Genomic DNA, 23360 nt, shown 5'->3' with positions numbered 1-23360 from the left:
AGGTGATTTTCTGTTTGCAGGGCAAGGGAAGCAGATGGGATGGAAAAGGGAGCAGGAGTGGCTGCTCCTCTGCTGGCCCACTGGAGAAGTCACCAAAGGGCAAGAGAAGGAAGTTTCCACGTCTCAGGTAAAGGAGAAATAAATCTGGGAGCCATCAGACCCAAGAGATCAGGATGGGGCTCTGCAGGAGCTGCACAGAGAGGAGTCAGAGCCCAGTGGGGAGCAGGGGCAGAGCCCAGAGCCCAAACTGGGGCTGTGGGGCACAGACTGGTCCTGCTGCTGCCCAGGGCTGCCGTGCTGCTGATCCTACAGCAATCCCACAGCATTCCTGGGACAGCAGCAGAACACGTGTGTGCCACCAGAGCCCCAAAACCTCCCCACCAGAAACCCATCCACACTCTCCACCTGGAGAACAGCAAAGCCAGCTCCTGAGAGTACTTATCACTTCAATTTAAATAAATAGGTGCTTTAAACTTAGGGAAAACTTGGCTCTGCAACTCTTGCAAAACCTAAACCCGAGTGACAGGCAGAGCTGGGGCACGAGCCGTAATAAAATGCTAATTGCAATTCATAAATTACGTCGGGATGCCTGGGAATGTTGAAGCTCCTGGATGAAGTGTAGCATTCAATTTATCCTGTGCCTGCTCTCGACAGTGCTGCCAGCCTCCTCCTTGTCCCCCTGTGTTGTTTTGTCATCTCTGTACTATCACCAATTCATCACAAAGGCAACTGAACTCGCCGGTGTCCACCCACCGGGTGACTTTGTCTTCGCTACTCTATGACTTCTAAATTAAATTGTCAAAACGCATTACTGAGAAAAATATCGTGAAGGGGAAGTTCTTTACCCTTTTCTCCTGGCTGAAGGGAGAGCAGCTTTGATTTGGAGCAAACATGTCCGCTTCATTATCCCACCCGTTATCATATTTCTTCCCTCGGCGGCGGCGCGAGAGGAGTCGATACTCAAGTCTTGGATGACATGATGGAGCATCCCACAGGAGTTGTCTCCATAAATTCTGAGATTGCCCAGGAAAAGCTGGGAGGGGTGGGGGGGGAAGGTGTGTAATTTTCAGTCTCTTTTATTCCTCCCACTCTCAGACAATTTAGAAGAGATTACGGGGTGTGCTGGCGTGGATTCCCCCAGGCTGGATGCTCCCACTCTGCCAGCTCTGCCTGCTCTGGAATCAGCTCTTGGAGTCCCTGCAGGAGGAGAAACCAGCCCAGGAATGGGACTGGGGAGGGCACAGGTCCTGCTCCCACACCTTGGGTAGGGAGGGACCTTAAAAGTGATCCCATCCCACCCCAGCCATGGCGGGGACACCTCCCACTGTCCCAGGGAGCTCCAAACCCCACCCAGCCTGGCCTTGGGCACTGCAGGGACTGGGCACCCTGTGCCAGGGCCTCACAGACAAGGATTCCCTCCTCAGATCCCACCTAACCCTGCTCTCTGTCAGTCTGAACTCATTCCCCCTTGTCCTGGCATCCCTCCCCTGTGAAAAGTCTCTTTTTGTGCTCCTTGTCAGCTCCCTGGGGTTTCGTTTCCTGCAGGAATCAACACTGATCTTGAGCTGCTCCCTCACTGTTTCCCTGCACTACCAGGGGTGTCTGAGGGCTGTGGGCTCTGTCCCCTCTCCCCTGGCTCTGCTGGCACCCCAAAACTGGAGGAGACCCCAGGTCAAGGTCAGAAAATCATTCCCCTGGGGATGTGAAACAAGAGGAGCCTTTCCTCCAAGGGAAAGAGCTCTTGCTTCCCCCTTTCCTCATTCCCACGTTGGTCTGTGGGCATAATGGATCAGCCATAAAAAAGCAAGTAGCACACTGTGCACTCATTCTTTAGGCTTTGGACAATACCAAGGTAATAGACACATATTGTTTATTTATTCTGCTGTGGAGCAAGGCAAGGAGGCAGTGCCCAGTGTTTCGATGGGGTATTTTTAAATGCTCCCATTCCCTGGGCCCTTGTGATGCATTAGCCATCAGTAGTCAAATTGCCTCATATTTGCAATTTTATGGGTTCATTTTATCAAGCACACTGGAGCTGCATTCAAAGCACAGAAATAAAGTATTCCACTCCTGTTAGGCAAGAGCTGCTTCAGTGCAAGAGATGGCCAGAGAGCAGAAATCTCTTTTATTTTTCCCAGACATTGCTTCTCCTCTGCAGCAGCGGCTGCTGAGAGACCCTGCATGGCTGTGGAAGGTCCTGGGCACACCGGGAGCTCCAGATCTCTGGAATTCTCCTGCTGGGACATCACTCCCTGCTCCCTGGCTGCTTTAAAACAACTCCAAGCAAAGCTTTATCCTGGTTGTCCCCAACTCCAGGGCTCTGGGTGGCACCTCCTGAGCCAGCCCCAAACTTCAGCTCCCTCCATGGGGCAGGGAAAAGGTGGAAGCAGCAAAACCACCAGGAATCAGCGGGAAAGAGAAGTTTTCAGGGTGGGTTTGGTGTCATGCTCAGCCCATCACAAGGACTTGGTGTCACCCAGGAGCTCCAGGGCTGTGGTTTTGGGGAAATTCATGGGATTATTCCCAGCGGGAGCTGCTGCTGGAGGAGTTTGCAGAGCAGGAATTTGCTCCCTCTCGTGGGCTCTGGGGCTGGGCACGGCGGAAAGGGCTGGGATTCTTTGGCAGGCTGGAAAATGGGATGGGAAATGTCCCCTTGGAGCTCTGGGAGCTTCTGCTCCAGCGCAGAACAAGGACAAACAGCAGGGACAGGCAGCCCTGGGCTGGGGCTCCCTGTCACAGCTTTTGGCAGCCCCAAATTAACCCTGCTCCTCCACGGGCTCCAGCTCTGGCTCTGCAGAGCTCTCAGCTCCTCCTCACACGACACTTTATTGCCTTTATTGTCTCTGGGCCTGATTCCAGCAGGATTTATCTCAGTTCCAGCTGTTTAACCAACCCCACACATGGACAGTGCAGGGCTTGCTCTCAGGGACGAACACACCACAGATTCCTTTTATTTTCAAACAAGAACAGCTCCATCTCATAAATCCATCAACCCCAGTGCCCATTTTTCATTTCAAACCCCCTTTAATAGTGTATTTAACACTAAAAAACCCCAGAGTGTGTCAGGTGCAGGAAAGAGTGGGAAAATAAGTCAGAGCATATATGGGTGCAGACAGAGCATGGCCAGCCCTGTTCAGTGGGATTTTTGTTGGGCACAGACAGATCCTGGGGCTGCTCTGCAGAATTCCCCATCCAACACAGCTGGGACAGATGTGGCACGTGAAAAATGCATATTTTATGATTGGCTTTTCACAAACATTCAAATGAACATTATATGCATTGTGTTCGAAAGTTATGCTGTATTAATTCTCTAGAGTAGTGTGTTAAATATAGTTTTAGGTTATAACAAAATGTTAAAATAGAAACTGTGCTGTGTATTGTACTTTTTTTTTCTACAGAAAGGACTCACAGTGAGATAGCAGCCACAGGACACCTGAATCTTTCAGAGAAAGAGAATTTATTGCTCCATTATCAGGAGAAAAGAACTTCTTCCTGCCTTGCTTGGGCAGGATGATGCCGTTAGGATTATGAGGAAGAAGTTGATACTGACCAGACAGAATCCTGTGTTTGAATGGAATTTATGCATCATGTATGAGGTATATGAATATGCAACAGGTTATTGTTTTTAAGGGTTAATCCTCTGTTAACGTGGGTCCTTTTTTGGGCTTATTTTGCCCAGAAAAAGGTACCCGGACTGTCCATAACTCTTTGTCTCTATTGTCTCATATTGTCCTAATTCAAATTGTCCAAATTATTATTACTCTATTTGTATTACTATTTTATAACCATTTTATTACTATTAAACTTTTAAAATTTTAAAAACAAGTGACTGGCGTTTTTCACATGGCACAAGTGGGACAGATGTGACAGATGTGTTTTGGGCCTGTCGGACCCCCAGAATGCCTCCACCAGAAACCCACACTCTCAATCCCTGGAGCTGGAACGCCGGAGAGCCACTTCTGGAGGGAATTTATGGATTTAATTTAAATAAATCGGTGCTTTAAACTCGTGAAAACTTTGCTCTCCTACGCTCGCTAAACCCGAACCCTAGAGACCGGCGCAGCTCGGGCACGAGCCGTAGGAAATAACACAGTTTGAATGACACATTTAAAGTTTTAATAATAAAACATAAAAGGAAATCATTCCTGTTGCCGGGCATTGAGTCCGCGGGCAGGCCGGGAGCGGCCCGCGGGCCCCCTCTAACGGCGCGCCGGGGAATGCCCGCTGCCCCAGCCGCTCCGTCCCGCCCCGCCCGGGACAGCAGCACCGCCCCGGTGCCTCCCGGTGTCCCCGCAGTGTCCGCCACCCCTCAGCCCTGCCCGGGCCGCCTCAGGGACCCCCGAGCCCCGCGGGACGGAACTACAACTCCCGGCATGCACCGGGCAGCGCCGCAGTCCCAGCGCGCACCGGGACACGGGCCGAAACCGCGATCCCACAATGCATCGGGGCAACTCCATGTTAACTGCGGCGCTGAGGAGCCGTTGATAAACGGTCCTAAACGTCATTAAACGTCATTAAGTGTCATTAATAATTCATTCAAGGTTTATTAAAGGTTTATTAGAGATTTAAAACTCATCTGCCCGCCCAGGGGCGTGAAAGGGAGGGGGGGTTTTATGTCCTCACTTCCGGAGGAGCCCACCGGGGTAGAACCACATTTCCCAGCATGCCCCTGCCGTTCCCAGCATTTCCGTTTCCGGCCGCGGCGGGAGCGCCGCCGTGTCCCCGGAGGGACGGCGGGGCCCGGGCGGTGACAGCGGCGGTGACAGCGGGCAGGGCCGCGCCGGGCACAGCCACCGGAGCGCTCCCCGCGCCGCCCGGGCCGGGCCGCCGCTCCCCCGGGCCGGGCGGGGTCACCTTCATGGGCGGGCGGCAGCGGCCCGCGGCCTGCTGAGGCGGCGGCGGCGGCGGCGGGACCGGCGGCACCGGGAGCCGGAGCGATGTTCGTGCAGGAGGAGAAGATCTTTGCGGGGAAGGTGCTGAGGCTCCATGTGTGCACCATGGAGGGCGCCGAGTGGCTGGAGGAGGTGCCCGAGGACACCACGGTGGAGAAGCTCAAGGAGCGGTGCCTGAAGCACGTAAGGAACGGGGACCGGGCTGGGGCCACCGGGGCCGGGCTGGGGCCACCGGGAGCGGGCTGGGGCCACCGGGGCCGGGCTGAGCCACCAGGAGCGCCCGGAACCCGGCGGGGCTGGGACTGGAGGTCATCGGGGACCGAGGGAACCACCGGCATTAACAGTCCGGAGAAAGGAAAACTGCCCCGTGAGGAAAACTGATTTTTCCAACTGCCCTGTAATGGCTTTAAAAATAGGGGGGAATGAGCTCAGGTGCACAGGTGGCTTTGTGTCCTGGCTCGCTGTGTCTGCTGTCCCCCCGAATTGCTGTAAAACTGTTCCACATGGAAATAAAACCCCTTCTTGGAGACTTTTGAGTGTTGGTAGAGGAGGATTTGGGCAGAGACCACTTGGGATTGTTTGGTTCCAGAATTTGGGGTGTGTTTTGGAGCAGTGTCAGAGATGCCCGGCTCCTGCCCGTGCTGTGGGAGCTGGACTTTACCTGGTTTGTTTCTGTGTTTAGCTGGTCTCTAACCTGGTTTGTTTCTGTGTCTGAGCACAGGAGGAAGGTAGGAACTGAGGAGGAGAAATTGCCTGTTCTGTTCAAATCTGAGTGCAGCCGAGGTGGTTTTGGGGGAAATCAAAGCTCTCCCAACGCTCTCCCCGTGTTTTAAACAAGGAGATCCTGGTGGAGGTGGCCAGAGGGAGAAGGTGCCCAGGGAGGGCCCGGGCAGTGGGAGCAGGGCAGGGCAGCACAGACTGGGTGATCCCAGAGCCCCCGGGCTGGGAGGAGGCTCAGGCACTGCCAGATTTGCTGCCCTGAGTGACAGCAGCAGCCTGGGGGCTGTGAGCACGGCCTGGCCTGGCAGCTGCACCCCTGAGCTGCTGCATTGCTCCCTGAGGACCACGTGGAACCCCAGAGCTGCAGCCCCAGCCCCTCCCTCTGCCAGCACAATTCACTAAATCTCATTTAATGCTGGGGGGTTTGCCTTTAAAGTAATGCAAAGGCTCTTTTTTTACATAAAACCTGTGCAATAGGAGAAAACCCCTGTGATTTGTAACCACTTAACTCCTGTTTGAAGGGTTAAAGGTTTTGTTTCCTGACTGAAATAAAAGTGCCCAGGAATCCTTCCAGTACCTGAAGGAAACAGGGACAGAGGGATGGAGCTTTACAGGACAAGGAGAAATGGCTTCACACTGACACAGAGCAGGTGTAGGCACAATTTGATAGCTCAGGGTGATATTTGATTTCAATCTCTGCTGCTTTGTGCACAAATCCAGCCTGGGGTGGATTTTCATGACCATCATGGATAATAGAGTTTTGTGGAGGGGTAAAATGAAAATAGACCTGGAGAAATCATTGCTCTTGCTCATGGACTGAATCTTGGCAACACCTTGAGATAGTTTCTACAGCCAGCTCTTCCAAGAGATTTATATTTGAGTCCTGAATGTCTCTGAAATCTGAAATCTTTCAGGAAGCAGAGGGAGATGTCTGTAACAGGTTGCAGCTGGGGAAGTGGCCACTTTTCCCTCCATAACCTTCAAATGCTGGCTGATCTCTGAAGTGCCACTCTTGATGTCTTTATTTCCCCCAAATTTGGTGTTTTGGGCCCTTTTGTTAAACAAAGAAATAAACCTCTCCCACTGTTTTTTCCCCTTACCTGTAATATTTGTTTAAACCACCCAAGTTTAATAGAAGGGAGTGTCAGGGCTATTTTCAAATGTTTCTGTTATTAAAAGCAAACAAAAAAAAAGTTTTTTTCTTTAAAACAAACAAAGTGGTTTACCAGGATTCCAAGCTTTGCAAGAGGTGTTTGGCATCACCAGGGATTAGGATTTCAGCAGTTGCTCAGGCACCTGTGACCAATGTTTGTCCCTTGCCAGGCAGAGCAGCCTGCTGGCAACTCCAGAATTAAAAAGCAAAGGTGAGAATGAGTAAAGGCACTGCTGGTCAGGTGTTTTTTCCATTTCCAGTGAAGATAAGGCAGGAGTTTCACTCAGCAGCCTCTTTGGTGTCTCTAGTGCCCATATCTGCCCTGTTATTCTCTGCAGTTGTTACTAAAGAGGTTGGAAGAGCAGGAAATAAGAATTGGTGGCCACAGAACTTTATTTTTTTTTTTTGCTTAAACTTTTACCTGATTAGTTTCATGATTAATTTCTGCCCACATTTATTATGTGATTGTCCCCACGTACTTTTTTATATGTGCTGGGGGAAATGGAAATAGATCTGTGTACCCACCCCAAAATAGATCTGTGTACCCACCCCAAAGCTGCCCCTTTCAGCTCCTCTCACCTCAGGATCCGTACCAGGAATGTTCTGAGCTGCTTTGCAGAGATGTTCACTGATGTCCCCGGGCATTTGGGGCCCTTATCAGCTCCATTGCAGGAGGTGCTCCCAGCTGGTAATGTGTTCTTTGGCCTGGGTTCAGCACTTCTTGGACTGGAGGCCCCTGTGAGACAAAGCAGCTCTCAGAGATTCTCACCTCAATCTCAGGGAGACATCAGAGCCACAGCCAGGTTCAGGTGAGGGCTGGAATTTTAGAATCTGTGTTGGGAACAGGAATTTTGTTCTGTTGGACAAAGAGCAGGGAGCTGTTTCCATCAGCTGCAGGCAGCAGGAAGGGTGGTGATGGCTAAAAAGGCTCCTTTGCAGGATGAACAGCACCAAAATTAGGATTTTTAGTAGTATTTCTGTTGCACAAAAGCTGAACACTCTCTTCTGCACACATGGTGGAAGTGGCTTGGTAGGAACACTTGGAAGTGGCACTAAAAGCTGTTTGCTGTGGGCAGAGCAGGCAGGGTCAGTGTGAAGTGTCCTGTTTTGTGGTGAGAACAGCAATTTCAGGTTGTTATTTCTAATCTTGCCTTTCTGGAATTGCAAGCACTTTGCTTTCTTTGCCTTGCACTCAAACAAATTGGAAGCCTCTAGATGCTCTGATGGAATAATGTTCCTGAAATCTTTCACTGTGCATCTGGAGCCACTCTGGTGTGAGGAGGAGGCAGCTCAAGGCCTGTGTGAGCACTCTTTTTTTAGGATTTGAACTGATTTCCTGGTGAATTAATTGGCATGCAATTTAGAATTGCAACAAGGGAATGAGCACAAAAAAAAGTAATTCCATTGTGTTCAGATTATTTATGGTTGGGAGGAAGAGCTGTGAATGGAACTTTAGTTCAAGCCCTTTCAGCAGGAACCCAGGTTAGGGCTCCAGCAGGCAAATCTCTTGATTTCAGCTTGAAACAAGGTGCAGAAACTGCTCAGTTTAAGGTCAGAGAAACCAAAATCCCTGCTGGCAGTGCCTTGTTGACTCAGAGAGTAAATAATAATTATGAGGTGAGGCAGGGAGTCTGTCCTGTTTGGACACTCCAAATGAGCACAAGCATCATTCCAGCCTTCCCTCCTGTACAACACTGCTGCTCCTGGTAGATTTGCATTTTTACTTTGTGAAACCAGTTTCTGAGGGACCTCAGTGGTCAGAATTTATGTGGCAGTGGGTCCTGGAGCATCCTTGCTTTGCTCCAGATCTCCAGCACTTCCAGAGCTTAGTGTGAGATTCCTGAGAAAGCACAAATCCACCCTCACAGGCACAAACCAAACCTCATTTTCTTTAATAAAATGCTTCATGTGCCCTGACCTCTGGCTTAAGCTCTTGAGAAGGCAGGGAATGATGCAGAGTTTGCATGTGGAGGATCCTGAGTGCCAGTTTCTCATTTCTGATCTGCAGTGTTTGTTGTCTCCTGCAGTGTCTTCCTGGGAGCCTGGAGGATCCCAAAACTGTGACACATCACAAGCTGATCCATGCTACTTCTGAGAAGGTGCTGACAGACACAAAAACAGTGTTGGAGGAGAACATTCAGGACAGAGGTGAGATTGTCTGGGTTGGAATTTTATCAGTCTGGAAGGAGGAGCTTGGGTTTCATCTGGCACGTTCCAAACGTTTTTAAGATTTTCTCTCTGCTCTGACACAGGAAGCTAAATAAATGGAACTAATACAAAATTCATCTCCAGGAGCAGTTAAATTTGAGGGTATCTTGCAGAGCTGCTGTCCCAGACTCTCTAACCTGTCAGTGTTCTTTTCTCTCTCTCACAGATGTTTTGCTGCTGGTCAAGAAGCGCGCGCCAACGCTGCTCCCCAAGATGTCAGATGTGGTTGCAGAGGAGAAAGTGAGTCTGGAACATTTTGTGTTAACTGTTTTATTGATGATATGGGGAAGGGTTTCTGTGATGTACTCTCCTTGGAGAGGCACATGCTGCCAGTTAAATTCTACAGGAGCTGCTTCTTATTTCTTCCAAACTTAGAGGAAGCTGATTTTGCATTTTTAGCTGTCGTTTTGAGAACATTTGCCTTAAAATAAGACACATAGATACACTCTGTGAAAATGTTACAGATTTGATCTTTGAACAAATGCCTAATAACTCAAATACAGTTCAGCAAGTGCCTTAGTTTGATAGAAAACACAAAGAAATATGTTGGCTTGCTGTCAGGTTGCCTTCTGTCACCCTCTAACCAGCCTCTGGAGCTGGAATGTTGCCCTTGCCTGTTTTATTTTGTTTTATTGGAGTTGTTCCTGAGGGTCAGGATGGTGTGGATGCACATTGATGTATCACATAAACTCAGAGGCCTCCAAGTTCTCTGGGATCCATCACTGTCCCTCTTTGTGCTGGAGTTTCCCTGCATGTTTAGGTGTGAGGACTGAAAGTGGGGCAGCCCAACAGGCCCAGCTGAGCTCTGTAATTGCAGGGTGACACTGGAGCTGTTAATCCATGGCATTACAAGTGACAGAGCCCTGCTTGGTGTCTTGGGGAGGAATATGAAGCTCTGTGCTGTGCCTAATGGGTTATGAAACCTGCTCCTGTTCCCTTCCCTGCAGAGGAAGCAGGAGCAGAAGGCTCCTGACAAGGATGCCATCCTCAAAGCCACGGCCAACCTGCCCGCCCGCAGCGCGGACCGCAGCGTGACCCACCACAACATGAGGGATGTAAGTGCTGCATCTCTGAGCTCACCCACCCGCAGCCCAACAGGCTGCTTTCTATTTATTTATAATTATTTTTATATAATTCTTTTTTTTCTATAAGAGAAATTTAGATGTCTGTATGTATGTTAAATAGCTTAAGATTTAGACACATGGTAATAACATACTGTCCTAAATTAGGATTTAAAACGTTTTGTTTGTGCTTGGAAAAAGATCTGGAAAATGTGAAGATATGGAGTTTTATTTCTTCAATCTTAACTAACTCAGAGGTTTCCTGTGGTTTATTTCCCTTCCTTGACCACTGCCCATGGGGTGTGGTGGAAATAAAAAGCAACTTTCTGCCCAGGAGCTTTTGCTTCCATGTAACACTTCACAGGAAGGTCCCAGACCTCCTGAGAGACTAAACAATGAAAATCAAGCCCTAATAAAGCAACTTAGTGTCCAGAGGGCCAGGCTGCTGCTGTGTTACTAACAATGGATACATTAAGATTCAGTGATAGCTGGTGACTTCCTGTCTAAATGCTTTGACAGTTTCCTTTCTTGCAGTTCCAGACAGAACTCCGGAAGATTTTAGTGTCTCTCATAGAAGTTGCACAGAAACTGCTAGCACTGAACCCAGATGCAGTTGAACTATTTAAGAAGGCAAATGGTATGAACATATCTTTAGAGTTGTTGGTTCAATCCTGGGAATTTGTTTTTGGATCATAGGAATGGGCTCAGAGTGAAGTTCACACATTGATGTGGCAGCAAAGCTGCTGAAAACTTTGTGGCAAAAGTTTCACCTTGTGGATAAAAATCATGGATCTAAAAGGTCCCTTTGGGATGGGTAACAAGTTCTATTTAAAAATTATTAGTAGGGATGGCAAAGAATAGTTGAAAATTCACAAGGATGTGGTAAAATGAGGAGAGATGGTGGCTTTTAATCAGGTTGGCAGGAAATGCTCATCCTTGAGCTCTGTAATGGCCACATCCAACTTAATTTCTAGAGAAATGCATAATAGATCTTCATATATTTAATTGTGTGGAAATCCCATGGCCATGTGAGAGTTAGTGGGCTTTTGTTTGAGATCTTGAACACATCTGGGCAAAATCTTTGTCCTGGAAGAATCAATTTGAGCCAGAGCGAGCTGAGTGCAGCAAATTACATGATGAGGTGGCAAAGTGGGGGCAGAAACAAAAGAAGGGATGGGAGAGAGAATGGGGCTTGAACTTAACACATGCCTTTCCATTGACACAGGGGTTTATGTGAGGCTGGCATGAATGTGAGCTCTGTTTTGTTTGTGTGTGTGCAGCCATGCTGGATGAGGATGAGGAGGACAGGGTGGACGAGATCGCGCTGCGCCAGCTCACCGAGATGGGATTCCCAGAGAGCAGAGCTGTCAAAGCCCTCAGGCTCAACCAGTGAGTGGCCAGCACTGCCTGGCACTTCAACACAGATCTGCTTCAACACACATTTGCATCTTTTTGGTCTCCTGATATGGGTCACCTCAGTGGGGGCTGGAGGAAGCCTGAGCTCCAAGAAGTGCTGCCTCAGGCACAGTGCAGGTGGTGCAGGGAAGGGGGATCAGGGCTGGATGTGCTCTGCAAGGTCTGGGGGTCACAGGGCTGCCAGGCTGGCACTGTTTCCAAGTATCAAACTCACATTTTCTTCAGCTTTCAAACTCTGATTTTACAGAGGAAAGGGCAAACTTAGCCCGTCCACATTGGCCTTTCAGCTGTAGAAATACACTTTGTGCTGATCTTTAAAAAATTCCAAGAATATTGTGAAGTCCAGAGAGCAGCTGCAGTAAAATAGGAGAGGTTGTGTAGTTGTTCTTGTGCCCCAAGAACAGGCAGCTGTACTGCCTCACTCCTCAGAGGGGTTTGTTAGGCCATTCTTGAAAAATTTTGGTGATAGAATCCACAACATAATCCAATCACACTTTTCCAGTCTCTCAGGAAGACTTTCCCCCCTGCTGTCCTGCAGCTTTCATGTTGTAACAGAAAAGCCAAATAGACAAAGGCTTTCCCTTCTGTGAATATGCAATAATGGAATGACACATTCCTTGCACTGTTGTTATCTTGGCTCTTTCCTTTCTGCCTGTTGGGGAGAAGTGCTGGGGAGCTCTGAGGCTCCCTTAGCTGGACAGTGACACTGCACAGCCAGTGATGGTGTCACCCCATGGTGTTCTGCTCCCCTGTCCCTGAGGAACAGAGCCCTTGGCACCTGAGATGTGGCTCCAGTGCAGATTTGGAACGTGCTTTGCTGGCAGTTCTGTCCACAGCTGCAAACAGCCAACTTTGGGAAACTCAGCAGATGCTGCAGAGTGAGGGTGACCCCCTCAGAAATGCCTTTCAGAATCTGGGTTGCAGGTCCAAGCTGCACTTGGAGCCTCTCTTTTCCCAGATTCAGAGACAATTCTGGATGCCCAGAGAACTGAGGTGTTTTGTTTGCTCCAAAACTTTCTTTGTGAGTTTTCAGGTGCTAATTAAGCTGCAGGTTGATCCAGCACGGGGATAAATGAGTGCACATGGAGGTGGCTGCACATCCTCAGTGCTGTTCCCGTGTTTTGCAGCATGTCTGTGACCCAGGCCATGGAGTGGTTGATAGAACACGCTGATGACCCTTCTGTGGATGCTCCTCTGCCAGGTGCTGCTCCTGCAGAAGCCCCTGCAGAAGCCCCAGCTGAAGCTGCTGCCTCCTCTGCTGAGGCAGCTGCAGGGCCCAGCTCTGAGGAGGGCGGGGAGGAGGCCAAGGATGAGCTGACTGAAATCTTCAAGAAGATCCGCAGGAAAAGAGAATTTCGTCCTGACCCACGGGTGGGTGCTGCTTATCCCTGTGGGGCTTGTGGGACTGGGAGGGATCTCATGGGAACCATGCAATCCAAATGTTTCAAATGGGACCTCTGGGTAGATGGGTGTTGTGCTGGCTTGGCAGTGTTTCAGTGAGGTGTTCAGGGAGTGTTTAAATTCAGGGATTTTACCTCAGGAATGCATCACTGCCTGGGATAGCAGGATCTACATGAAAAGCACTGTTACTTCTGCACCTGGAATCTCTCTGAGGGGACTGACATGAGCTCCAGACCCCTGGCATTGCTGTTTTCACTGCAGCCTGGGAAGGAAGGGTGGCAGGACAGGAGTACATCCTTTGCCTGTAGAAAAGGCTGGATGGGGCCAGAAAACCCAAGTGTCCTGCTCCTGGCAAGGAGTTAGAGCTGGATGATTTCTAAGGTCCCTTCCGACCCAAACCATTCCATGATTCTGTGGAAAGGACAGAAGGACATTATTGTTTTAGGGAACAAGGCAAAGTGCCACCAGCAGGTTGAGTCTTGCAGCAAGGACAGGAGTTGCCCTTTGTTCAGAGCACAGCATTACCTGCAGTGGGAATGTGTTTTCTCCCACTGGGAGCACACCAGGAGGGGCTCTGGGGCACCTTGGGTTCACAACTGGCTGCTCTGAGGTCTGGGTTAAGAGCTGCAAATGTGTTTGATGGCCTGGGTGCAATTTCTAAACAATAAAACATTCTGGTGCCATTATCTGCTGTTTGTCTGAATCACACTCACCAGCAGTGAAATAAATCTGGGAAGTGAAATTAAATGGGGTGAAAGAACCACAAATGCACATCAAGGCTGATCTGTCAGTGAGATGTGAACAAGAGCTTTGTGACAGGAGAGGAGCTCCAAAATGAGGAGTTTTCCCTCATTTTCCTTCTCTTTTCTACCCCAGGTACACTTGCTCTTTGCCTTGCATTCAGCTTCCAGTGTGTTGAGGGTAGGAACTACCTTCACTCCTAAGATTTTTTTTGTTCTTCCACAATAAAGACACTTTTGATATAGAATATTGAAAACTTTGTTAATAAAATAACTGAGTGCTCTGCACATGGAGATAATGAGGGGGTTTTACCACACAAAAAGCTGTGCACAAAAGGTGAAGGGATATGATTGCTCTCGTTTCTGATCTAAATGTAAAATTTATTAAGCTGTGGGGTTCTGCTCTAGGCTGTCATTGCCCTGATGGAGATGGGATTTGATGAAAAGGAAGTGGTGGATGCACTCAGAGTGAACAACAACCAGCAAAATGCAGCTGTGAGTACAACATCCTTCCTGCTCCAAGGATCTGTCCCCCTGATGCTTCTCTTCCTTGGCTGAATCTCCTGCTGAAGATTCAGGAGCACAAATTCTGTGCCTCCTTGAAGTTGGGTACACAGCTGGAAAGGGTCTGGACTCCTCTGAGAGCTCAGGGTCTGCCAGGCTGAGGCTGGGCTGTCAAAAAGAAACTTTGAGAAACTCCCTCCCCACAGTGTGAGATTGTGCTGTCATAGGAAGGAGAAGATATTCCCAAGAATAACTGGTTTAGGACAGGAGTCAGTGATCCAGGATGGATTCAAGCCATGTAATGTGTAAATTACCATTTGGCAGCAATGCTCCCACAGTTTCTGGGATCGGAAAACAAGAAGTTTTTCCAAGATTGATTAATCCCCTGCTGTATATTAAGGATAATTTTGTGGACACAGCTGGCAGCCAGGGAAGCCTCTCTTCAATATCCAGTGCTGGCTGCTGTTGGAGAGAGGATATTGGGTTGGATGGCACAAATGAATGTGTGAAAAGAAATGTACAGCTCAGGCTTTAACTAGGAGAGGGAAAAGTATTTATAAAATGCCACATTAGCAAAACTTTTGAGTAGAGCCACTTTGGTCCTAATGAAATGTGATGTGCCTGCTGATTTCTTTCAGTGTGAGTGGCTGCTGGGAGACAGAAAACCTTCTCCAGAGGACTTAGATAAGGGCATTGACACCAACAGCCCTCTCTTCCAAGCCATCTTAGAAAACCCAGTGGTACAATTAGGGCTCACCAACCCTAAAACTCTACTAGGTAAGTGCTGTGTGGGTTCCTGCTGGGTTTGCTGGGAAATCCAAGCAGAGGTGATGGTGACAGCCCCTCTGAGCCTGTTCCTCCCTTGCAGCTCTGCTGTTTGTTTGCTCCATCCTGCAGCTCAGCTGAGCCCAGAGCAGGCCTGGGGGCTGGCCCAGGAGTGGCTGTAATTCCCCAGGATTACACTTGCTGAACTCAGAACTTGGGTAGCTGCTGGCTGCAGTGCTTTGTGGATTTAGGAGACCTTTTGTGTGCTCCCTTTGGCCACGAGGGGAAAAATCAGGAATGTCTGTCTAGAACTCTGATTATTTCACAGAAAAAACAAGGCTGTGCAGCTCCCTGTGTGTGAGGCCTGATCACTGGGACAGAAGGGAACTTGGGGAAAAATAACCCAACAAGAAGGTTGAGCTAAGGCTTTGCCTATCAAAATGGAGATAAAATGGGAAAACATCTTTCCCCTTGCCTGAGTTTGAGCTCTGTGGTAAAGTCTGTGTGCTCAGGGTCAGAAAGGCTGTGTGTGCCCAGCTGAGGAGACTGACAGAGCCCCAAATCCCTGAGGAATTGTTCTTTTTGACAACACAGAACAATGACTGGCCCTGCCATGTAGTTATAAAAAGTTTTGCATTTAATCTTTGGCTTCAAAACTTATTTGAAGCAATGCTTTTAAATAAAGGCTGTGTGCACAGCTCATTCAAGAGAGCCTTTAAAAATACTACTTTAAATGTAATTAGGAGAGTTTGCAAGCCTTTAAATAATTCAAGAGCAGAACCTTCCCACTCTTGATTTCTGAACAAATGGTCTCTTCATTTCCAACAGGGGTTCCACACTGCAGCTCAGAATATAAATAGAAAATGAAATGCCATTATAGGAGCTCATGGAGCTTGGATGAACATCAGAGAATAAATTCCTCATGATAACTCTGCAAATTGCTTATGTCACAGGTTTTAGTAATGAGGGTTTGCATTTAATGACCTCCTTACAGAATATTGATAAATCTTTAGTTTTAAGCTTGTGAGTCTGTGTTAAAGAAGATAGTTCAAGTGCTGAAAGGGGAGATCTGGGTTTTATTTTGGGCTTTCCTGGAGGCAAGTTGCATGACCTTGAGCAAGGTATTAATGAGGAGCCTTTCAGAGGTGCTGGGCACTTCCAGCTCCCACTAATGGCCCTTGAGCTTTGTGCCCTGACACTCCTGGGAAAATCAACCCTGACTTTGGGCCAGGCTCTTACAACACTGACCTTTTGGTGAGTGTGCAGCTGCTTTTTTTGTCCCTTTCTGTGATGACTGGCTCCACATGTCCAGGAGCCCAGCTCAGTGGCTGTCCAAGGGCTTAAATCAGTGCCTGGCCCATTCCTCTGCCAGATTGGCAGCTCAGCTCTTGCAGTGGCTGCCTGGTTCCTTCAGCATGAGTAGAAGAGTAAAAACTAGAAACGGTCAAAGAAAACAACAAAAAGGCAAACAAACAGCAAAGCTTGTTGTAGAGACAGAATATTAAATATTTGGACCAGCTAGCACAGGGAACAGACATGGGGTGCTGTGCTTTCCATGAACTGTCTTGGCTAAGTACCAGGGAGGAAAAGGATATTGGTGCAAGAAATCCAGGCTGGGATGTGGAAAAGCTTTGGTCAGAGGAATGGAGCTGCAGGAGAGTGTTCAGGAATGGATAAATTCCATGGCATGATCTGGAGACTGAGGCCTGGCCACGTTTATTAAGGCTTTACCTTTTCAACCTCATGTCCTTGAGGTTTTGTGGGCTGGCCTGTAATCCAGGCTGAGCATTTAATCACTGTCTGCAGTGAGTTCAGTGCTGAGAAGGGAGGAAAGCACAAAGCCTGTGCCACCATCCCAGGCTGTGGTTCCCTTGGGAATGCCCAACGTGCATCCCCACCGTTCCTGGGCACTGCCTTCGAGCTGCAGCTATTCCTCACTGCCCTGCTGGTGAAACCTCCCAAACATTGAAGGACTAACAGTTTGCAATCCCTTTTTCTTGGCAGCCTTCGAGGATATGCTTGAAAACCCCTTGAACAGCACTCAGTGGATGAACGATCCCGAGACGGGGCCGGTGATGTTACAGATTTCCCGCATCTTCCAGACACTGAACCGCACGTAGAGGGAGCTGCCAGTGCACTGTGCCACCTCCCCCTGGCCTCACTCCCCCTCCACCTCCTCAGGAGGCTGCCTGGATGCTTGGGAAGGGGTGGAGGGAAGGGAGGGAAGGGGGAAATCCTGGCTGGAGGGGTCTCTCTCACACAAGAGAGTTCGTAGTTACGGCCAACAGGAGTGAGTTGCCTTGTGGATTTAGTGTTAGTGGAAGAGGTTTGAGGATTTGTTCATGTTTTCAGGTATTAGGTTTAAAATAAAGTATATATATTAAAAAAAAAAATAGGAAAAAGGTTTTGTGAAAACATTTAAGAATCTGATTGTTGGAAAGAAATATTGCTCGTTCAAAAGGCCTGTGACAGTTTTCTGGCCAGTTTTGCTAGGATCTGGCTGGTGTTTACAAAAGGTCACTGACCACTAGCATAGGATATTAATCATCTCCATACAGTATTAATTTATAGCTCTTATCAAATTGCAAAACTGCTTTTTTAAAAAAAAAGAAATTGATTCTTAGGAAATGTTTTTTAAAAGCCCAAATCTTGGGAAAGCAAGCACATTTCTATCCAAGCTTGTTTATCTGGCATTCTAATTTAAGCAGAATCATTCAGAGATGGAATTCTAATAAATAGCATTACTTTTTCCTATTTATTTGCTGCGTTAGTGTTGTTGCAGTCCCACTGGGGTTGTACTTGCAGGAGGTTCTCTGTCAGGTACCGTAAAGGTGCAGGATTTCTTTCACCACAGAATTCACCACATCAAGACTTGGATTCCCAAGTGGCTGCAACTCCTAAGCTCACACTCTGCCATATCCCATTGCAAGGAGGGATATGTTCACACAGTGGGTTTTTTTTTTCTTATTTTTATGTGCACAGTTTTGGCAAGGGGCTTGTGGGGGTTTTATTCTGTTTACAAAAAAAAGCAGCTGAATTGCATGGGGGGGTTTGCTGGGGTTCTGTAAAGCAGCAGAACCACACAGGTTTTTATCCTGTTTAAGGTATTTAAAGCACGCTTGAAATTGCTATCTTTGAGTTAGAAGTGGGGTTTTCTTTATCCTTATTTTTACCATGGTCATACCAAGAATGTCAGGCTGGGTCTTTCCTATTTTGCCAGAAGACTGATTTGAGATTTCAGAGAGAAATTCTGAGCTATTAAGAGCAGAACTCACTGTGAATATCCAGCTGGTGTTTATGATTGGGCTCTGCAGGTGTTACTTTTTTAGCAGTCTGCTAAAAAAAGGGGTTTATTTTCAACTCAGTGCAACATGACTGACATCTGTCATCATCCCTGCCATGCCTTGTGCTTCACAGCCCTCCAGGAAAGGCAGAAGAGGCAAATTTTGCAGAGAAAGCAGGTGCAGACCCTGTGCTTAAACAGCACAAAGGTGTCCTGTCAGACAGGGAGATCCTGAGCAAGTCACCTCGGAGCTGTAGGAGGGATTTAGGTGCAGTTGGGTTTTTTTAAACAAAAATGCAGCAAGATGCAACCTGAAACCCTACAACAAGTTTTGGCCTGAACTTGGCATCTGCTCTGTGCTGTTATGCAGCTGAGGCACTGAAGTTGCCAATTTCTCATAATTAATATGAAGGGTGGGGAAATCAAAACAGCCTGAGATTTTATCTTGTCTTACTATCCCAGGATTCTTTTATTTTTTTTTAATTTTGTAATTTCATATTAAGCTTTACTGTTGATGACTGCTGAAATATTTACTTCTACATTTAGAAATTCCAAGCTTTATAGAGATGTTTCTTCTGTTCAAATTGGACAGTAAAACCATTTTTGCGGGCTCTTGCTAAGAATAGACTGCCATGACATGAAATTATAACCTTGTCCTGTAACTGAAGCCAGGAGCCTGATCCTGCACCCCAGTGAGCTCAGCACAGCTACTCATGAGTAGCTGTGACTGAATATTGTGGTCTTATAAAAGGTTTTGATTATTTAATCCTTTTTTTTTTTGCTTACTCCTGAAGCTTTTTACCTGTAATAATACCAGAAGACTCTTTTACTTGAAGCTCTTAATGTTAGAGAGAAATGTCCCTCTCTACAGTCAGGATTGTGGTTAATATTCCTTTTAATGAGTGTTTTGAGAAGGCAAAGTTGGGAAAAGCTACCCTGTAGTTTGGTGGGAGGTTTTTTGGCTTCTGAATGGATAAGGAGAGGTTCAGAATGAGCAAACAGATCCTTTGGGGCAGTTGTGGCCCTTGAAGAATGTAAAGGCTTGGGAAATGCTGGGTTTGGTTTCAGGAGGCCATGGTTGGACTGCAGAGCTCAGAGGGATGGAAGAGCTCAGAATGGCAGCACCCCTCAGTGCCCCTGAGCTGTCATAAAGGGTGGGGAAAAGCACCAGTAAAACAGATTATCCTGATGTGATAGGAGGTGAGAATGCCCAGGTCCAGCAGCAGCAGCTGGGAGACCCTAGGGATAAAGGAATTCTGCATTTTAGGGTGCTGGGAGGCTTGAGAAGATGTGGTTATTTCTGGATTTTGTTATTCCAGAGCTCAACACTTGCACAGCTGAGGTGTTGTTTGGGGTGGCTTTTAACAGAGCCCTGCTTGGCCTGTGAGAACTGAGGTTTGCAGTGGCCAAAAGCTGAAGGAGAGCAGAATTTGGGGGGTGTGGTGTTTGCAGCAAGGCCCAGGAGTTGATTTAAACCCAGCAAAAACTGCCCCGGTGAGGTTGAAGGAATTGACGTCAGTGGTGCTGGGGTGTGAATTACAGCAGGGGCTGTGTCCCAGCTCCCCAGGGCTGGGATTGCTGTTTATCCCAGAAAATGCAGAGGGGAGCTGAGTCCCCTGTGCTTGGAAAGGCACAGATTGGCCCAGGTTTTGGAAAACCTGCAAAAGCTGAGGTGTCAGCACTCTGGAGCTGGACGGTGCAGCCATGGGGCACAGGGAATGTGTGAGGCTTTGCCTGGTGAGGAGCTGTGCTGTCCCTGGGTGCAGGACTGGGGGATCTGCTCTGAGGGCAGTGAGAGATCCCTGAACACACAGGAAAGATTTTTGTTCAATAAAACCAGCAGGTTTTGTGAGGAAAAGCTGCTCCCAGCAGTGAGGATTTACAGGCTCAGGTCCTGTGCTTGCACCTTGGGTGTTCAAGTTCCAGCTAGCACAGACATGTCAGAGTTAATTTTCTGTAAACATGGTCAAGAGAAAATTATTGGAAGCCTGGCAGATGGAGCAGGAAAGGGATGGGGTGGTGGGTGACTAATGGTGTGATTCTTACAGTTCCTGCTCTTCGCCCCATTGGTAGCCAGACAATCTTGTACCTTTGGATGTTGCAGGCCTCTTGCAAGTAGCCAGCTATTTATTGAAATATATCTAACTTATAATTGTATCACCAAAACACTGATATTTTTAATGGCAATCTATTACATGGAAGTTTGTTCTCAGGGCTTCGTATTTATACTCCTTTTTTAGGGGGATGCATTTAAAGGGATGTGTTTGGAAAATAGGCCAGTGGCTACTTTACAGCTTGGACCTTGATTGTCCTGACCTGTGAGCCTGAGCTGGTGTAACTCTCCTGCTGAACCTCTGTCCCTGCTCCAGCCCAAAGAATCTGCCATTCCTCCTCTCCTGGTGAGCAGGGACGTGAGTCTTCCTTTGGGATTGCTGCATCCCTGCATGGGAATGGTCACACAGGATCACCCTGCTGGGCTTTGCTCCATCTCAAGGACGTTTGTGTTCTCCATGCAGCTGCAGAAAGGACTTGCACAGTTCCCAAAGCAGCCATCAGGGCACTCCTCCTCTGGGAAGGTGGGAGCTTCTCTCCTGCACGAGTTCCAGGGCCTCTCCTCCTCTGGGAAGGTGGGAGCTTCTCTCCTGCACGAGTTCCAGGGCCTCTCCTCCTCTGGGAAGGTGGGAGCTTCTCTCCTGCACGAGTTCCAGGGCCTCTCCTCCTCTGGAAAGGTGGGAGCTTCTCTCCTGCACGAGTTCCAGGGCCTCTCCTCCTCTGGGAAGGTGGGAGCTTCTCTCCTGCACGAGTTCCAGGGCCTCCAGCTCGTGGCTGCTTCTTGGCAGCCCCTGTCACAGACCTGAACCCAAAGCTTGACACAGCCCTGCCCCTTTCTTTCCTCCTCTCCTGGAACCAAACTTCCATTTCAGAGATTGATTTTCATATCCAAGGAACTCTTTAGTGGTTCTTGAAATCCTTTTTTTAGTTAGGACTGTTACAATTACCTTTTTGTAGGTGTTCACACCAAAACAAGCATCGCACCAAACGAATGTATAGCGACACTGTCAGCAAACATTGCCTGGGCAGGGGGGACAGGTTACTGTGAGCTCTGCTCCAGGGGCACAGGTTACTGTGAGCTCTGCTCCAGGGGCAGTTTTCCCAAAGGCTTGTGCAAAGGATAGCCAGTGTTTCATCCAAAGGAACCATCCTGGTTTTCTACTTTTAATAATAAATACCATTTTTATTAAGCAACAGAACAGCTTCCAGCTGGTATTTCCATCCAACTGAGAGTCCTGGAGCTTTGGGGCTGGAGATCCTGCCTGGATCCCCATCTCTGGGCCAGCTCCTCCTTGGAAGGGTTTGTGCTGGCTGTGGCAGGGCTGTGGGGGGCAGTCCCCACCTCCCTGCACGGGGTGTTACATTCATGTGAATGTTCTCGTGGTAGTTCTCGCCTCCATCCCCACATCCAGTGTAGCAAAAGGGTTTTTTTAAGGATCTCTTGCCCTAGATTTGAAGATCTTCAATGCAGATCCTGTTTGCAGCATGTGAACTTCAGTAAATGTAAATGCATTAAATTCTTACTGAATTTGGGTATAGTTTTATATCGAGCTCTGGGGAGAGGGAGAAAATTGGATCACGTTTTAAACGAAGCCCCACAAACCCAAATGTCTCTGTTGCAGCAGGTAACAGAGGCCTGTAGAGATTTTTAATTTGCATATTTTTATCATGGCTTAATGAACTGTACACGAATGTGATTTGCTACCCAGCACTTCCCACGAGGCAGCACCAGTAAAATTACATTGCAAGGTACTGACTTCACATTTTCTCATTTCACCTGTGTATACAGCAATTAGGTACTGCATAGGATAACTTTGATCTGGCTCTGATGCCGGTGTGTGGCATGCACAGCTCTTCCTAAGGTGTAACATTACTTTTCTGAAGCTTAAACTAGGGCAGACATCCCTGAGCCTGTGGAATTCGGGATTCATTCTGGCCACGCTCGCGTGGGTCGCTGACCCCTCCCTGAGCAGGAAAACCAGCAGGATTTGCTCCCTGCAGAAATCCTCCAGGCCAAAAGCAAGGAATGCTGCTAATTTGTGACCATTTGAAGCAGTTGCTGTTCTGAAATATATTCCTGGAAGTCAGGGAGGTGTTGGCAAAGCCAGACCTGTTCAGCCTAGGATTGTTTTGTGTGGAGATGTGGAACCCATGGCCGGGGCTGGAATGAATGCTGAGGCTTTAAACCTGCTCACACATAACCCCAGACACTGATGTTGTGTGTGCTGTACATTTATAATATATCTTCAAAATAAAGTTTTTTGATTTATTACAAGGTGTCTGGAACCATCATTTGCAGGAGCAGCAAAGGTTTGTGGATCCACGTTGTCAATGTTCCTTGTACCTGCAGGTTGCTGGAATTGTTTCTCAGAAAGTGGGGTATGAGAGCTGCACATACAGAGTTTGTGCAGGAAATCCTGCTTCAGCAGCTGGCTTTGCACCTGGAAGGTATTTCTCTATTTTTCAGGAAAAGTTGCACTTGGGGAGATTAATTGTAAGGGCTTTGTGAAACACGATCTGGTGATCCCCTGGGATGTTCCAATGCCACTGAAGATGGATTTATCTTGACAGTTGTTGAATGACAAATTGAAATCTTTTCTTTCCCAACAAGGGAACCCTCATTAAGGAAATCAGCTCCAGCAAGCAGCAGCTGGTGGGATGCAGCAACTTGCACGTGATGTAACCAAAATTCCCATCTGGCTGTCATGGTGCCAGCGCTGCTGGGGGAGATTGGGAAGCACTTCCAAGCCTTGGCCCTTTCTGTGGTGCCTTGGAGGTAACTGATGGGGGTGTAAATGTGTGAGTTTATTTCTGTAAAGGAGAGAGAATCTGTAGAGTTCATTTGGGGTTTTTTAATTAATTAGCATTTTCTTCCATGTTCAGAGCAAGGAACCTGCCAGCAGCCTGTTTATTTAGCAGCTCCTGAGGAGTTCAGAGTGATTTTCATTGTGTCCCATGAGAGATGGAGGGTTAGAGCGTGAGACATCAAAATGCTCCTTGTTCAGATCACGTTGGTAAATGTGGTGGTGTTAAATGCAGGTGTTTGTGGTAGGAGCTGGCCCTAACTCAGGTTTGCTGTAATGCACAGCACAGCAGCAGGACAATTCAAAGGTTTGGCTCTCCACTAATTTACAATTAAAATAAAAAAAATTACCTTAAAGCAGC

At 48.0% G+C, this 23360-nt stretch overlaps 2 protein-coding genes across 3 annotated transcripts in view; both read left to right on the top strand.

The window, feature by feature from the left end:
• NACC2 (NACC family member 2) overlaps nt 1–23360 on the top strand; it is a 94865-nt gene that overhangs the window by 66950 nt on the left and 4555 nt on the right. The gene's annotated exons all lie outside the window — the stretch shown is intronic.
• UBAC1 (UBA domain containing 1) lies at nt 4899–21504 on the top strand. 2 transcript variants are annotated; one of them, XR_008483594.1, is made up of 11 exons: nt 4899–5075; nt 8793–8913; nt 9140–9213; nt 9921–10028; nt 10569–10671; nt 11315–11423; nt 12578–12821; nt 14000–14086; nt 14734–14872; nt 16865–21233; nt 21264–21504. XR_008483594.1 is itself a non-coding variant. In XM_054284455.1 (10 exons), the coding sequence occupies exons 1-10, from the start codon at nt 4938–4940 to the stop codon at nt 16978–16980; spliced, it is 1239 nt and encodes a 412-aa protein (XP_054140430.1). In that variant the 5' UTR covers nt 4899–4937; the 3' UTR covers nt 16981–21504. The 2 variants fall into 2 exon arrangements, 1 of the variants encoding a protein (XP_054140430.1); XM_054284455.1 differs by having other exon boundaries at nt 16865–21504.

This window comes from Melozone crissalis, unplaced genomic scaffold, assembly GCF_028551555.1.
Source record: "Melozone crissalis strain CALT ecotype California unplaced genomic scaffold, PUWL_Pcris_2 ptg000041l_1, whole genome shotgun sequence".
Lineage (NCBI taxonomy): Eukaryota > Metazoa > Chordata > Aves > Passeriformes > Passerellidae > Melozone > Melozone crissalis.
The sequence above is the reverse complement of the archived record's forward strand: the minus strand, read 5'-3'. Positions and strand labels throughout refer to the sequence as shown.

Bases quoted from the DNA above. Each gene is read 5' to 3' on its own strand.
- UBAC1 (XM_054284455.1), top strand. From the start codon at position 4,938: ATGTTCGTGCAGGAGGAGAAGATCTTTGCGGGGAAGGTGCTGAGGCTC. The intron at 9,214-9,920 runs GTGAGTCTGGAA...CCTTCCCTGCAG, and splicing joins ATGTGGTTGCAGAGGAGAAA to AGGAAGCAGGAGCAGAAGGC. The intron at 10,672-11,314 runs GTATGAACATAT...GTGTGTGTGCAG, and splicing joins ACTATTTAAGAAGGCAAATG to CCATGCTGGATGAGGATGAG.